At 37.6% G+C, this 17,995-nt stretch overlaps 1 protein-coding gene across 1 annotated transcript in view; it reads left to right on the top strand.

The window, feature by feature from the left end:
* The window catches only part of pcp4a (Purkinje cell protein 4a), a 57,465-nt gene extending 39,668 nt beyond the window's left edge, over window positions 1-17,797 (top strand). Inside the window, exons 2-3 of the mRNA XM_056467604.1 lie at window positions 11,652-11,700; window positions 17,174-17,797. Of these exons, the coding sequence (XP_056323579.1) occupies window positions 11,652-11,700; window positions 17,174-17,307 (183 nt within the window). The 3' untranslated portion in view covers window positions 17,308-17,797. The remainder of the gene's footprint in view (window positions 1-11,651; window positions 11,701-17,173) is intronic.
* The last annotated feature ends 198 nt before the right edge of the window (window positions 17,798-17,995 follow it).

The following is a 17,995-nucleotide window of genomic DNA, read 5'->3' as shown; positions in this document are numbered from 1 at the left end:
TAATTCTACTCAATTGAAAAGAGTGTTGAACTCAGTGTTGAAGGTAATGAGTTAATTAATACCTCATTACTTCAACTTAAATGGAGTAAGTTCACAGTACTCATATAGATTAGTTTTTTTTAACTCAAATGGTTTGTTGCAATGTGTTTCCTCAAATGGTTTGAGTTGACTTAATTTATTAGGTTTAAGGTACTCAGTTGGTTTGAGTTCTCTTCATTTATTGGGTTTAATGTGCTCAAATTGCTTCGTTTACTCAAATGGATTAAGTTCACAGTACTCATTTGGATTATTTTTTGAACTTTAAATGTTTTTTTGCAATCTGTTTCCTCAAATGGTTTGAGTTTCCTTTACTTTTTGGGTTTTACAGTGTATAGAATGCCTAGGCAATGTGTAAAGTAGCAATAGTGCCAGTAACATATACACAACTATCATCTGCATGATTTGTACTCAGTATTGGTAAAAAAAAGCTTTTTGGACACACAAGAATGTCCATAAATCAGGAAACTGCTAGAATTTCCAAAAATTCTTCTCTATTATGGGTTTTTGAAAATTACAGTCCGTGCAGTGTGTAACTCTAAGTGAACTCTAAGTGAATGAAAACATTTAGCTGAGGTATAAATCTGAAAGTGCTCGGTCTTTAAAACTATTGATTTTTCAAGGACAAAGTCGACACAGAGTTGAGTGAATGATTTGTTTTTATTTTTGATCTTTTGCCTGTTCATATCGACGTCGAAACGAGACATCGCCAAATATGAAGTGCTGGATCCGGTAAAACGTGAACGTGCCTTTCCTTTCAGACAGTAGCGGAGCGCAGCGGATTGATTATGACGCAAAGATTACAATCACTAGTAATGGTCTGATATGCGGCTGTGGGGAATAAAGGGTTAAAGTTTTAGTTTTTATTTTTCAGAACAATACCACAGTATAGCCAAGCTAGTGCTGTGTTTGTTTCTGTCATTTTTCTTATGATTGATACAATAATCTTTGCTGCAACGTGGGATTCGCCAGCCATTTGTTATTAAAGGAAGGAACAGCAAAGACTTTTAATGTATGGGACTTTGTCAGTAACTGTTACACGGTTTATATAGACCAGTTTCTTCATCCTCCAGAAGTGTTTCACCTTCCTGCACAACTTGTAAGTGAGCTTAATTTTTGCCTCATTTTTTGTAGTTTGCACTTGTAATTCCTTCATGTGGCTTGTAATCACCTATCTATTATAGATCAGTGCTTGAAATGTCTCTATGGTTAAACCTTCATGGGGCATACACATATCGTGTCCAAAACTACGTTGAAAACTCGACGCATGCTTTTTTCTTTACCGATTAAAATTTCTGAACTCGCGATCCTCTACCGTTTGCCTTTGCTATGGCATACCAGCGGTTCCTCACACGCACGGCACTGTCAATTTTCAAAATAATTCAACTTTTGCAACTGTGTGGATTAATACTGAATATGTGTCGTTGTTATTTCTTGGGGTTGTGGTTAAGAATTAAGTATATGCTAGTGTTTAATTGCATTGCTTTGTTGCATTCCTGCATTGGGCTCTCACATATACTCAGAACTCTGGCTACTTCATAGCCGTGGTGGGCATTTCTCTCTGTCTCGCACTGAACCCAGTCAGCCAATCACAACAGACTGGGTCATCGGACCAATCAGCGCAGATTAGCATCATGCAAGGGAGTAGTTTGGGAACAAATGAATCGCTAAATTGGGAGTCATTGGGATAATTAGGTAAAAATAAATGCATATTATAAGAGAATGAAAGTGTTTTTTGACCTGTTGGAGACCCCCAAAACCAAAATATGATCTTTTATAATGTATAATAAGGGCTCTTTAAACAAAGAAGCATTTTTTAGACAAGTAAATAATGCCAAAAAGTAAGTGAGTTTTTCCTTAAAGCAAAAAATATTCCTTAAAATATTCCTAAAATTCAGAATAATCCGCTAGTGGAGTCAAATCTTGTTAGGTTTAATATAAGATTATTTTACTTACCCCACTGGCAGGTAAATTAGCTTGTTATAAGGAAAAACTCACTTAATTTGGACTTATTATTTCTAAAAACAAAACAATATTGTTTTACTTGTCTAGAAAATGCTTCTTGATTTAAGAATTTCTAGATATGTGCACTAGAAACCAGACAAAACTCTACATAACTAAAGCATTTTCTGCTGTGTGTAGATGAGGTTTAAAATGCATTTCTGTTAATTAGTGAATCGGGCCGTCGGAGCGAGCGTAAATAAACGAGGTTGCTCATTAGCATAGCGGTGGTGAACATTCAGACTGTAAGTTCAGATGGCGTCGGGTGGCAGTGCCAAACGTTGCACTGAAGGCCACTGCTGTGCTGAGCTCAGGCCGTCTCAAGTTAAATTCACTGCAAAGCCAGGATCTGCAATGCATCTGTGGAAGCCAGAAAGCCCAGGATGCTTTGCGATACCTGAGTCATGCTTGACAGAAGATTTATAAAGCGTTATTTATGTTATCGTCCATCCAAGTGGAAAAATGCTTTTATTTTCTCTTAATACACATTGCAGCATTAGCTCTTTCCTCACAGTGATGTATATATGTATATGTATATGTATATGTATATGTATATGTATATGTATATGTATATGTAGATCCTGGAATAACATCTATGTTGGTCCTGGAACATCATTTTTGTTGCAAAATGTAATCCAAACCTATTCCCTAACCCTAAACCCAACCACAGCTATACATTATTCCCAAAATCAGAGGGGAATAATAGTTGGATAACAATCATGTAGAAGTGGATAAACCTAAACGTAAGCCTAAACTTAACATAAACGGTAAACATATCACTTAATTCTGATTGGCTGATTGTAATGTGGTTCCAGGATCAACATAGATGTTAATCCAGGAACATGTCCTACTTGGTGAAATCAGGTTGGCGATGTTTGAAAGGGTTGGATCATACAATCATATGCAAGGTTTTTTAGTTTTCAGTCCAAATATCTAAATATTCTTAAATCAAGAAGCATGGGGGTAAGCTAAATAATCTTATGTCAAAAGGAAAAACGGGATTATTTTGCTTACCCCATTGGGAGATCTCACTTAGTTTTGACAAGTTATTTCTGAAAACAAGACCATTGTTTTTGCTTATCTAGAAAATCAATGTCAAAGTCAGTTTTATTGTCAATTCAACCACATGTACAGGACGTACTGAGAATCGAAATTGCATTACTCTTAGACCCTAGGTGCCTGACATATAATATTAATAGAAAAGGTACAATTTTAAAAAGACATTACAATAAATCTAATTGTACATATAATGTAATCTAAAAAAAAATGTAAACAATACAATTAAGGGCATATGCAGGCCCGGATTAAGAATTCAGGGGCCCCTGGGCACATTGTCTTGTAGGGCCCCTTACCCAGCCACACCTCTATAGTTGAATTAAAAAATAACAATAATATAATACTTTTTAAATAAAATGAATCTATAATTTAAATAAATGATATATAGTACATATATTTATAGTCTACAATATTTTAACTTATTTTTTAAAGCATTGAAAAAAAAAAACCCAATAAAACTAGTGAATATATATATAAAATTTCTTTTTATAGGGTATTTTTAATGTATAACTTCTACAAACTTATAAAGCATATTTTTGGCATGGCATATAACACACAATGCTTCTCCAATCCAGTTCTACGAATCTGAGTCTTTCATAATACACACTTATTAACGATTTACTGTCTCTCTCCTCCTCTTCCTCTATTTTCTCTAGTCTCCTCGTGATGAAGAGCAGGCAAACAGCATAGATCAGCTTGATTATAAACCTAAAAGTATCCGAAATCACACACTATACCTCCTCTCTCCTGTCTCTCTCCTCTTCAGGGCCTTTCTCTCTCTCTCTCTCTCTCTCTCTCTCTCTCTCTCTCTCTCTCTCTCTCTCTCCTTCTCTCTCCTTTTTCTGTCTGACACGATGAATCCTGTCTGCGCTGCGCTGCTGTTACCCTCCTGGTTAGCTTACTCATCTAACGTTACCATAACGTCTTCATCTGTACCCTCATTGATGACAAACAGAGTTCGGAAAAGGGTGACTAACATTGTAGATACAAATCAATTCTATTAAGACTTTGCTAACGTTTAACACCAGGTGAAAAATAACTGTTTATAGAATATTATACACATATGAAATAGGCTAAACATTATTAAATACCCACGAGGCAATTGTGACTTTATATCATGTTTCCTTCATGCTAAAAATAAATATATTTCCAATCTGATATGTAATGGGGAGAGAAAAAGTAGCACGAGTTCAGCAGACTGTGGATTCAAACCCAGCTAATGATCGTTTACGAGGTTCGCCACTCACGCTGCCATTTGCCACACTCTTTACTTATCTTGTCTCTGTCAATCAGACATTGATGCACGGAAACCGTGAATATAAGTTATTCCAACTAGGTGCGCTATTTGCACTTAGCCTAAAAAGACACTCCGACATTGACTTTTTTTCCTCCCCTCGCAGGGGCCCCAAGTGCAAACGGGCCCCTGGGCCTGTGCTCATAAGGCCCATTGGTTAATCTGGCCCTGGGCATATGGCAAGGATATGGAACAATATCATTGCCAAAAGTTTTGAAATAAAAAGCTTGTGGAATAGCACTAACTGAAAAAAATAATACATTGAATTAACAAGAGCTTGAATTTTAATGACTTGAATTGTCCTGAAATTTAACATAGCTGTTTATTTAAGCTGTGAATATTCCAATTCGAAACACAATTTCATACTTAAATTCAATACTTCATATTCAACTTCCTGATTTCACCTTCAAAATATTCAGTACTGTTTAAAAATACCTCGTATAATTTGCAAAAGGCCGATTTTAGCTCATTTTATTTCAGTTCAGAAATTCCCTTAAATAAATTCACTGGTTCAAATTGGATTGTTAAAATTCAACATTACATCCGGGAACTGCAGGAAAAGCAATAGATCACAGACTGACCATCTCCAGAGCTCTGCTTTTTTTACCTGCAGGTGGAGATGGAGAAATTTAAGATTTCAGTCTGTGATCTATTGCTTTTCCTGCAGTTGCCGGATGTAATGTTGAATCTGACTATACTAACATTATAGTTCAATGCTGCACATTATTGCATCTGATCTGCTTTTTTTTTTTTTTTTTTTACAAAGCCCCGCCTTCCTGTGCGCCCAAAGTGCTCTGATTGGCCAGCTTCCAGTGGCTCTAAAGCAATCGTAAAGGAAGTAATTAAGCTAATATCTGGAGTGGATGAATGTGTTTTTGGCAGATCTGTTCTACTGAATGAATCTCTTTTGTGGGAGACTTGCAGTTTTGTTACTATGCAGATATTATACGTGCACAAACATGGAAGCGGTATCATGTGGGCCGTTTTAAAGCCACTTCTGTGCTGTTTTTAAATATAGTTCTCCTAATCCACAGCAGCCTTTTGGGTCTGCGCTCGTTTGTCCATGGAGGAACAGCCAACATCCTGTTCTCTTAAAATTTTAATCGCCCCATGATGTACACACGAGTTTCACTGCCAATCCGTGCTTCGCTGCAGCTAATGAAGTTTATGACTGCGATCATCGTTTTCATCATTGTTCTTAATGAACACACAATATGGGGGAGGCATATGGCGGAGGGAAAGAGAGGGTGAAAACGCTTCATCCAAAACGGATCCTCTTTGCTAGACATTTCCAAAACGAGCCGCTGTTTACGCATAACCTAATTATCTCCTGCAGTCGTTCTCTCATTAATGTGATTTTTGTGTCCGGGTTGGTGTTTTTTTTTCTTATTGTTTCGGATTACAGAGATTGTTGTTTGTGTAGCAGGACTGCTGAGGTGAGCCTGGTATTGTGTGTTCATTATTGGGCCTATATCTTTATGCAGGAGTTCATTTGAAATCCTCTCCATTTATAAGTGTAATGTTGTCATATGGAGGACGAAACCTGCAAAAGCAATAAATAAACAAACAGGCAAATAAATAAGTAAATCATCAGAAGCCGGTCAAAAAAAAAATCTAATGCATGTTTTTCTAATGATCAATGAAATGGAAAATGAAATGAATTGATAGATAGACTCTTTTATTTAAAGTAAATACGGAACACTCACCGGCCACTTTATTACGTATACCTGTCCAACTGCTCGGCAATTTCTAATCAGCCAATCACAGGGCAGTCACAAATGCAACTCAATGCATTTAGGCATGTAGACATGATCAAGACGATCTGCTGCAGTTCAAACCGAGCATCAGAATAAGGAAAAAGGTGATTTGAGTGACTTTGTAAGTGGCATGAGTATTTCAGTAACTGCTGATCTTCTTGGATTTTCATGCACAACCATCTCTAGGGTTTACAGAGAATGGTGTGAAAAAGTGACAATATCCAGTGAGCGGGAGCTCTGAGGGAGCAAATGCCTTCTTGATGCCAGAGTTCAGAGGAGAATGGCCAGACTGGTTCCAGTTTATAGAAAGGCAACAGTAACTCAAATAAGCACTCGTTACAAACAAGGTCTGTAGAAGAGCATCTCTGAAAGCACAACACGTCCCACCTTGAGGCAGATGAGGTACAGCAGCAGAAGACCACACTGGGTGCCACTCCTGTCAGCTAACAGGAAACTGAGGCTACAGTTGGCACAGGCTCACCAAAATTGGACAATAGAAGATTGGAAAAACGTTGCCTGGTCTGATGAGTCTCAATTTCTGCTGTCACATTCGGATTGTAGGGTCAGAATTTGGCGTCAACAACATGAAAGCAAGGATCAATCCTGCCTTGTATCAACGGTTCAGGCTGGTGGTGGTGGTGTAATGGTGTGGGGGATAATTTCTTGACACACTTTGGGCCCATTAGTACCAATTGAGCATCATGTCAACACCACAGCCTACCTGAGTATTGTTGCTGACCATGTCCATCCCTTTATGACCACAGTGTACACATCTTCTGATGGCTACTTATAGCAGGATAATGTGCCATGGTATTAAGCATGAATCATCTCAGACTGGTTTCTTGAACATGACAATAAGTTCACTGTACTCAAATGGCCTCCACAGTCACCAGATCTCAATCCAATAGAGCACCATCGCACTAGAAAAAATGTTTTTTAACATTTATTAACATGGCTATTCCATTGAAACTGCACTTTTCAGCAAACACTTGCCTTCATCAGGGTAACAGAGTTCAGGGTGTGTCTGGAGTTCATTTAAACACTATGGTCACATGACTCAATAGAATAATTGATTTTGTGTTTAATATATTAATTCGGTACTGCTTAGATATTCTGTTGAATACTCAGATGATCAAGACGCACAACTGACTGAGAGATCACTCTTTGTTTGTTTCTCCTGGAGCCCAGTGTATGACTCCACATTTAATGGCATTAGCTGTGAGACTGTCAGCACAGAGGGATGTGAACGAGCTGATACTGAGTCTTCTTCTGCTCCTCACTTTTCTCACATAAGCAGGATTAGAAACAGAGTGAGGAGATTTCCCTGCTTTAACCCCATTCCAAGCAGAAACAGAGCCCTGCTTTTAGACCTACAGCAAAGTCTGTATAAAAATGAGCAATTTTGGAGCTGATATAAAATCCCTTTGCATAAATTAAAGGAATAATTCACTCAAAAATGCAAATTCTGCCATCATTTACTTACTCATTTACTCTGCCTTTAGTTTCTCATTTATGTTGAACACAAAAGAAGATAGTTTGAAAAATGCTGGTTGCTGGCACCCATTGACTTTTATAGTATTTTTTTTCTATTATGAAAGTTGCTAACATATTTCAAACCACACAAAGGAGTATAAATGATGAGGTTATTTAAACTTTTGGGTGAACTATCCCTTTAATTCATCCAGACATTTGGACATATGTGTTACTGTTTGTATGAAAGGCTGTTAAACTCTGTAGCGTGCTGAAAGTTATAATACCAAAAAGGCACAAACAGTCCCTCAAGTTACTGGTAATGTTACAACGTCTTAATTTGGATTTTTTTTTCTCTGTATTTTGTTTTTACAAAGCTTATTCACACATGATCTCTTCATTGCAATTTACTGGTACTTTTCCAGAAAACAGTCTGTATGTGTGAAAAGTTTAGCTCTTTTCACACAGTAATTACAGTAAATTGCCATGGAATTACCAAAAAGACTTTATCAGTAAATGTAAATTTTAAAAATTTCGCAAACAATCCCTCAATTTACTGGAAATGTTACAACTTTTTATTCTGGAAAATTGCCCAAACTAATTTTACAGTATTTTGTTTTTAAAAGAGGCATATTCACACATGATCTCTTCAGGGTAATTTATTGGTAATTTTTCGGAAAAGTCTGTATTTGTAAAAAGTTTAGCTCTTCTTACACAGTAATTCCTGTAAATTGCCATCAAATTACCAGATAAGTTTTACCAGTAAATTAAAATTTTAAAAAGGTGCAAACATTCCCTCAATTTACTAGCAATGTTACAACTTTTTATTCTGTAAAACTGCTAGAAGGAATTTTCCGCTATTTTGTTAAAACAATTAAAAAATTCTTTCTGGCAATTTGGGCTTGTTCACACATGATCTCTTCATGGTAATTTACTGGTAATTTTCAAGAAAGCAATCTGTATGAGTGAAAAGTTCAGCTCCTTTCACACAGTAATACAAGTCAAGTCAAGTCATGAAGTCAAGTCAAGTCAAAATTTGACATTTTTGACAAATGTCAAAAAGGCACAAACATTCCCGTAATTTACTGGTAATTTTACAATTTCTTATTCCGGATAATTGCAGGAAGGTTTTTTTTTTTTAATAAAAGAGCTTATTCACTCATGGGGCTCTATTTTAACAATCTAGGTGCAAAGTCTAAAGCGCATGCCGCGAAAGCATTAAAGGTGTATCCGAATCCACTTTTGCTATTTTAAGGATGGAAAAATATGGTTTGCGCCATGGTGCAATCTGTAAATTGCGAGGTCCCGGAACAGATTGGGGTAACGGATGGTGTTGGGGTGTCGCTGACGAAAGTGAAGAGGTGCTGGATCCGGATCTGGCTTGTTTCCGGCACAAATTAAGCCCTGCTGCTAATAATAATAATATTTAACAATTGCAAATTGTCATAAATAAACTGAACTGGATTATGTATTTAAACAGTGTGGTGAAAAACGTGAAAATTACAGTTGCGCTGGTCTGAAAATAGCAACAAATCGCACCAAACACATCTTGCAACTTATTGCGCCATGTGTATGATAGGGCTCATGATTTCTTCATGGTAACTTATTATTAATTTTCCTGAAAACTCTGTGTGTGAAAAGTTTAGCTCCTTTTACACATTAATATCAATATATTGTCATAAAATTGGCATAAAACCAAAGCACACTAAGGGTGTGTTATAGTGTTGTTACACAAGTTTGCTAACACGTCATCAGCAAAGTGTGGATTTCCTTCATGGTAATTTACTGGAAAAATGTGTGAAAAGTGACAGAAACCTTTAAGATTTGCTTAAAAACATCCTCTTTTTATGTTCTTAAAGGGGTGATCCACTGCGATATCATATTTTAAACTTTATTTGATGTGTAATGTAGCTGTGTGAACATAAACAGCATCTCTAAATGTAAAAAGTTCAATGCAAAGGGAGACCTTGATTTTTACAGAGTTAGCTTAGCGAAGCCTACAATGAACAAAGTTTGGGGACTAAAAAAAAAAACTTCCGGGCCTGTGAGATCACAAACATACTTTTACCGCGCACACACACTGCGCAGCTAGTGGCCAGAGGCGCTGTAATGTTACAGCAGAGAGAGCAAAAATAAAGTTCAAACGCTGCTATTTCCACAGAGCTTCTTCTGTTTCTGTATTTAGGCTTCCAAAGGACATGACACAAAGAGAGAAGTGCTTACAGTTCAATATTAATTATGTTCCAGAGAATTATAAAATACATAGCAAGCATGATTTGACAAAACACAGCTTTCAGAATCTTTCCAGTTCAGTCCTGGATTCGGTTAAAATCTCCTCAAATGAGCAGCTCCAACAAGCGGAAGCTGTGAACTCTGAGGCCACAACCTGTAAGTGTTTTTATTTGTTAAAATTGATCTATTCCATGAACAGTGTCTAGCGTTAACGGTATGCCGTAGCAAAGATGTAAACAATGGGAAATGCTGTTTGGCACCTCAACTGATTTAGCAACAAATTCATATTTATCAGTCAAACCGCTGTAAACACACACACACACCCACTCTTCACCAGTGTGTGCAGCGTCTCTCTATAGGCAGCTTTTCTGTGGTTCTGCATCTCAGAAATGAACTCACAAAAGATATGTGAACGATTCATATTACTTACACATGCATATTCCGAATATTTGTGAAAGACGTCGTGTAACGCATTGAGTTAAAAAAATAAAGGAGAGCTGGCCTAACTCATGTTGCAGCAGAAAAATCAATCAAGGCTCACACTGGTCGCATCCCACATCTTGTGCTTTATTCTCCTGTCAGCAGCGTCACTGTATATTACAGAACAATAACTTAATCTGAGCATCGGAGAAAAATAAAAATAAACATCGGTCCCGTGCACATGCGCTACACACACACACACACGCACACACACACACAATGGCAATCTCTCTTAAAGGAGCCGCACCCCATTTTCACTCGTTACAGACACTTGTCAGATTTTATTTTAGAGAGCGGGCATGAGGTGGACTGACTGTTTACACAGCACAAAAGTGCGTGCTTGTACTGGCGTAACGTGGAGCTGATCCACGAATCGCAGCACATTATGATAGATGACCAATCAGAGTCACTTGAGGGCGGGCCTTTCAGAGGAACTAGGAAATATGACAGTCGTTTTCATGTTAGCTGAGTAGCTGTATATAATTAAAGTAAGATATGTGACTCACATTGCTTTGCATCTTATAAACAACCAAGCCTTAAAATTACATTCTGGACCGGCCCTTTAAAGGTTTGGAATAACGTAACTGCGACAAAATGATGAAATTCGCATCAAGTCATTTGAAACGCCTGAAAGTCTTTTCCCCAACTTTCTGATATTTTCCACCTCGCATTTAATTCCTCAAGCTTTTATCGTTGTGAGTTCTCTGCGCCGTATGACATTTGAAAAGACTGTAATTTATGCAGCAGTGCCCTTCACCATCCGCAGAACAGCCACAAACTGTACGCCACACCATCCAGAAACAACACTTCTTCTTCTCCATCAACTCCATTGTAATGCAATGCAATGCAATAAGAGAGCTTCATATCAGAGGCGACTCCGGAAACGTGAAGCGGGAGAAGAATTGTGCATGCAAATTCCACACGTTTATCAGAGCCTGTAAGACAAAGATAGAAGTGAACGCGAGAGGATTGATTGAGGTGGAAAGAGACAGAAACTAATTTGATTAAACTGTGTGTGTGTGTGAAATAATCCTTCTGCATATAATGACACGCTTTCCACTGTATCCAGATCCATAATGAACGGCTTCAGCGGAAACACACGCACACAAAAGCCTCAGGATCAAAGCTCTCCTCAAGTGTTTGAAATTCATTGTACACAGCGAGTTATTAATTCAGGATTTGATGGATTAAATGGTGATCGGCTAATGAGACAGAAAACAGACATCCCCGCTGTGTCTTCGGCCAGTTAGTTGTTGTTGTGATGCTTCTGAAGGAATGCACAGATGTTATTAATTTCGGGTCTATTTTTGTTTGTTTGTTTGCAGAGACAAGAATCCGGATCCGCTGGAAGCATCAAACCCTCAGGTGGACAAGGTATAATTCAGCACTCCGTCCTGTTCATTATCTGGATATAAACATAACATGACAGAATGTGCTGCAAGTGTGCATTTCTCTCTCTGCTACATAGTGCAATTGATATTTGTAGAGGATGCAATATTATTTTTATGTTTGAAGGTGTACAGTAGCACAGTGATTATTCAATTATGGTTTAGTTTTTAATTATATTCAACCTTAAAGGCATAGTTCATGCACAAATTTACTTACAAATTTACTTACAAATTAATCGAGTGCTTCCAAACCAGTTTTTTTTTTCCTGCTAAACCTAAAAGTACATAGAGTGCATCCGGAAAGTATTCATAGAACTTTTTTTCACATTTTTTTCTGTTACAGCCTTATTCCAAAAGGGATTCAATTGATTTATTTCCTCAAAATTCCACACACAATAGCCCATAATGACAATGTGAAAAAAGAGTTTTTGAAATTGTTGCAAATTTATTAAAAATAAAAAAGCTGAAAAATCACATGTACATCAGTATCGACAGCCTTTGCTCAATACTTTGTTGATGCACCTTTGGCAGCAATTACAGCCTCAAGTCTTTTTGAATATGATGCCACAAGCTTGGCACACCTGTCTTTGGGAATTTTTGCCCATTCCTCTTTGCAGTACCTCTCAGGTTGGATGGGAAGTGATGGTGCACAGCCATTTTCAGATTTCTCCAGAGATGTTCAATAGGATTTAGGTCTGGGCTCTGGCTGGGCCACTCAAGGACATTCACAGAGTTGTAGAGTGAAGACACTCTATTGATATTTTGGTGGTGTGGCTTTAGGTCATTGTCCTGCTGGAAGATGAACCTTCGTCCCAGTCTGAGGTCAAGAGCACTCTTAAGCAGGTTTTCATTCAGGATGTCTCTGTACATTGCTGCATTCATATTTCCCTCTATCCTGACTAGGCTTCAAGTTCCTGCTGCTGAAAAACATCCCCACAGCTTGATGCTGCCACCACCATGCTTCATTGTAGGGATGGTATGAGCCTGCTGATGAGCGGTGCCTGGTTTTCTCCAAACGTAACGCCTGGCATTCACTCCAAAGAGTTCAATTTTCATCTTATCAGACCAGAGAATTTTGATTCTTATGGTTTGAGAGTCCTTCAGATGCCTTTTGGCAAATTCCAGGTGGGGAGTGGCTTCTGTCTGGCCACTCTACCATACAGGCCTGATTGGTGGATTGCTGCACAGATGGTTGTCCTTCTGTAAGGAGCTCAGATAGAGTGACCATCGGGTTATTGATCACCTCACTGACTAAGGCCCTTCTCCCCCGATCACTCAGCTTAGATGGCCGGCCAGCTCTAGGAAGAGTCTTTCCACTTACGGATGATGGAGGCCACTGTGCTCACTGGACCTTTCAGAGCAGCAGAAATATTTCTGTAACCTTCCCCAGCCTTGTGCCTCGAGACAATCCTGTCTCGGAGGTCTACAGACAATTCCATTGTCTTCATGCTTGGTTTGTGCTTTGACATGACAGTCAACCCTGGGACCTTATATAGACAGGTGTATGCCTTTTCAAATCATATCTAATCAACTGAATTTACCACAGGTGAACTCCAATAAAGCTGCTGAAACATCTCCAGAATGATCAGTGGAAACAGAATGTACCTGAGCTCAATTCAAAGCTTCACAGTAAAGGCTGTGAATACTTATGTACTGGTGATTTTTCAGCTTTTTTACTTTTCATAAATTTGCAACAATTTCAAAAACCCTTTTTTCACATTGTCATTATGGGGTATTGAGTGTAGAATTTAAGGAAATAAATAAATGTAATCCATTTTGGAATAAGGCTGTAACATAAAAAAATGCAGAAAAAATAAAGCGCTATGAATACTTTCCAGATGCACTGTATTTTTAATAATGATTCGAGTAAGCATTTTTAGTTTTTAAAAGATGTCTAATTGATGTCCAATAGACATCTAAATGTAGACAGCTTGGCTAAAACAAGGCTAAATTTGGGCTGTCAGTGAAAATCTAATCGACATCTAATAGACCAAAACTACACTAGTCATCAAATAAACAGAAATTAATGACTACACATATAAAGTCTGTCTAATCTGTCTATTTGATGACTAGTCTCATTTTGGGCTATTCTTAGATATCTATTAGATTTTCACTGACAGCCTAAGTTTAGCCTTGTTTTAGCCGAGCTGTCTACGTTTAGATGTCTATTAGACATCTGTTAAACACAAAATTGTTTGCTGGGATACTTGTGACCAATAAGTATTGACATCCATAGTAGAAAAAAAAAACAAATTCCATTGAAGTAAGTGGTTACCAGTTTTCAACATACTTCAAAGTAGAGGTGTGAACCTACACTGGTCTCACGGTTCAGTTCGGTTACTATTAACACGTCATCGATTTGGTTTAATTCGATATCACAGTGTATTGACAATGCTTTCCATAAACAATTTCACTTCACAGCACAACAATTCTTGTTTTAAAATGTATAAATATATTTATATATATATTAGCCATAATAAAATTTTGTCCTTTAAAACAAGCAGTCAGATATATGAACTCTGCCTTTAAAAACTGAAGTACGTGTACGGAACAACGAGGATTTATAGTAAATAAACAAATCTATAAAACAAATGTATAAAACAATAAGCTTTCTGAGAGTTGCATCCCTATGATTGATCACATGCTCAACAGAAAGGGCTGCGATTGACCATAATGCTCTGGTGCTGTTCACCAATGAGTGACTCTGATAAATGGCAGCGGTCATCACAGCTGATCCATGATACGCGCGGTTGAGAAAACTCGCTATGCAGACACACTCGAGTCTGATCCACAAGTTTCGCTATAACAACAGCTTTTTTTGGGAACAGCTTAATAATGTTATGTTCAATCAACTTAAATTTGTAAAAATGATTAAATTAGATGAAGGAATTGTGATATGAAGGATATGAAGGAATTGTGTGGAACCCGACATTTTTTTACAGTTAAGTCTCTGGAAGTACACTAAAAATGCTGGGTTCCTCACAATTACTTCATGTTGTCACAACATAAATTGATTAAGTTGACTTAATTGTTTTAACACATTTAAGTTGATTGAAGATAAAACAATTAACCCAGCATACACACAACGTCATAAGACATTAGTATAAGGTTAGATTTAGGTCGCCAACGTCTAAGGAGAATGTTATTTTGATGTCCAATAACGATGTGAAATGATGTTGATATTTGGTTGATTTTAGGTTGTGTTGGAAAGTGACCAAAATCCAACTTTAAGCCAACTTTAAACCAACGTCCTATTGATGTCAAATACTGACATTTATTCATCAGGTATGGCAACCAAAATCCAATGTCTGATAGACGTCATAGTGGTAACGTCCACACAATGTCAAGCTGTAACATCATTGATGTTGATATTGGATGATTTTTTTTTTTTGTTGGACGTTGGACATTGAAGTCAGCCTGATGTTGGGTTCTGATGTCAACCTGATTTTCATTTCCAAACAAAATGCAACGTCCCCATGACATTGGGGTACAACGTCATGTTGACGTCCTGTGCCTGCTGGGAATTTAGAAATTGTGTTGTAACAACTTGTTTTAAATAAGTTGTTTGAACTTTGTAGTTTGATCATTTTTTGTGTAGCATTTTGGCTCCTTTAAAAGAGCCTTCTCATGAATAGTTCTTAAATGTAACCATTTTATGAAGCTTAAAGATCATTTTAATAATCTACAATACTTTTTTGTAATGGAACTCTCAACACTTCAAAATTATCCCTCAAGGGTCATCATAAGGTGCCATATAGATTAAGGAATGGTTTACAAAGCAACATTTTCAGCCAAAAACAGGAGAAATGGTATGCGTTTTACCAGTTTGTTCACATGACAATGGCATTTTTGGGACTGAAAATGCATAAGGTGGAAGTTTTTGAACATACCGCCATACCGTCATTTGAGTAAAAGAAGAGTCTTCAAAAACAATGACGGTGTGAGTCTACATAGTGCATGTTTAGGCAGGTAACAGCAAACATAATTTTTTGAGTGTAGTAAAATTCCTGAAAACATTTAATATTTATTTTTTAATTCCAAAGAACAGTTTTTCCACAATAAAGAACCTTTTATCTGAGAATAAAGAGATTGTATCATTGAAAAATGCCCTTTATGGAGCCATAGATGCTGGGTCCCACACAGATCACTCATGCTGTCCAAGTTAACTTAAGTGAAGTTTATACATCAATTAAGTGAAGTTAAGTGAAGTTTATACATAAACTAATTTTTAGAGCATCACATGCTTATGATTAACCATGGCGGGCCCTTCAGTAGGAATCACACTATACACCAATCAGATGAATTCATCATTTATTCATTTTCTTTTCGGCTTAGCCCCTTTATTAATCTGCACTGTCAAAAAACCCTGTAATTTTACGGTTTATTTCCAGCAGCTGGGGGCTGGAGAAAAATGTAAAATAACGGGCGTTAAATTACAGAAATTTTCTGTACAATAACAGAGGTTGAATTACATAAATTTAAATTTAAGGAACTTTCTGTAATTGAATGTCCGTTATTTTATGGTAAATTTCTGTAATTTAACAGCTGTTATTTAGTTTTTTTTTTCGGCACACCAGCCGATTTTTTTTTTTTTTGCTGATTTTTTTACAGTGTGGGGTCGCCATAGTGGAATTAACCGCCAACTTATCCAGCATATGTTTTAACGTAGTGGATGCCCTTCGAGCTGCAACCCAGTACTGGAAAACATACATACACTCTCACATTCACTATGGAAAATTTAGCTAACGCAATTCACCTATGCATGTCTTTGGACTACTGGAAACCGGAGCACCCAGAGGAAACCCACGCCAACACGGGGAGAACATGCAAACTCCACACAGAAATGCCAACTGACCCAGCCGGGGCTCGAACCAGCGACCTTCTTGCTGTAAGGCGATTGTGCTACCCACTGTGCCATTGTGCTGCCCCAATCAGATGAATTTGAATACATAAAATAGCCAGATTTCCTTATCTTAGCCATGTTTGTCTTGAAGAATCCCCCCATCCACCCCTTCCACTCTTTCTTAACTAAATACTGGGGAGCTCTAGAGACCTACCTGAGCACAGACTACCCTTTCACTTGATGAAATGGGAGGGAGTCCCGGGTTTGAGGATCTTCCGAGCTTAGGGCTCTCCTGGGGAAAGCATGCCAAACTTGCTCTTACTTATCAATCATCAGCTAAGTGTGAACTCTTGAATCATTTTTATTGGATTGAACATAAAACAATTAAGTGTTCCCAAAAGAAACCTTAAGAATTGTGTTGTTTCAACTCATTTTAAATAAGTAGTTTGAACAAGCAGCAAAAGTCATTTTTGTGAGTGTATTATTGTGTCCTATACCTCAGTGCTGCTCTCAGGAAAGGTCAAACCTGATCAACCGTAAAAAGCAGAAACAAGCAGTGAGAGAAATGCAATGTCCATTATCGACCCAACACACACACAATGTGTCGTTTTTACAGACCCATCCAAGAAGGACGTCCCGGCTGAGGACTTCGACATCGACATGGGGGCCCCAGAGACTGAGAAAGCTGCCGTGGCCATCCAGTCGCAGTTCAGAAAGTTCCAGAAGAAGAAGCAGACGGTGAAATCATAACCGCGTTTATCTGCGGCCCCACATTTAGGGCAGGGGGATGCATGTCAGAAAATGGCTCTGTTCACGGGGCGGGGAATAAAATAATAAAACATGAAATTCCGGTTCCCCACAGCACCAAATTTTTTTCACTATAATACTTTTCCCCTTCTGAAATAGCCTACTTTTGTTATTTTTTTAATAAGTGTGTCTCATTGACGTCAATGGTGTTTAAAAAAAAAACATCCACCTAAAAGTGTGATTGTATTATTGTATTTATTGACAGTGTGGCTCAAGGAAAACATCATGCTTGACATTAAGATTCAAATGGACTTATTAATCTTTCTGTTGTGTGTTATTTTTGTCTGTATAGATGAACTGATGTTGTGTTTGTGGTTTATCACCATCATTCTGCCTATGTCAATGTGTTTGTCGGTGTATTATAATATTCCTGATTCCCACCAATCTGTTGGAAATAATCATGTGAGCTAAATAAATATTGGGAAGACCTCAATGACTGATCTGATTATTTAAACATTGTTTTATCTCTGACGTCCTTTCAAATCTCAAAAAAATATAGAATTTTGTTTTGGAAGCAAGCATTAATACAACTGGATATTAATTAAATTTAGAAAGTGCTAGTATAACTTTAACAAACAAGTATGAAGAATTCATTCATTCATTTTCCTTCGGCTTAAGCCCCGGTCAGATC

The sequence above is a fragment of the Danio aesculapii genome, chromosome 10 (assembly GCF_903798145.1).
Source record: "Danio aesculapii chromosome 10, fDanAes4.1, whole genome shotgun sequence".
NCBI classification, from domain to species: domain Eukaryota; kingdom Metazoa; phylum Chordata; class Actinopteri; order Cypriniformes; family Danionidae; genus Danio; species Danio aesculapii.
The sequence above is the reverse complement of the archived record's forward strand: the minus strand, read 5'-3'. Positions and strand labels throughout refer to the sequence as shown.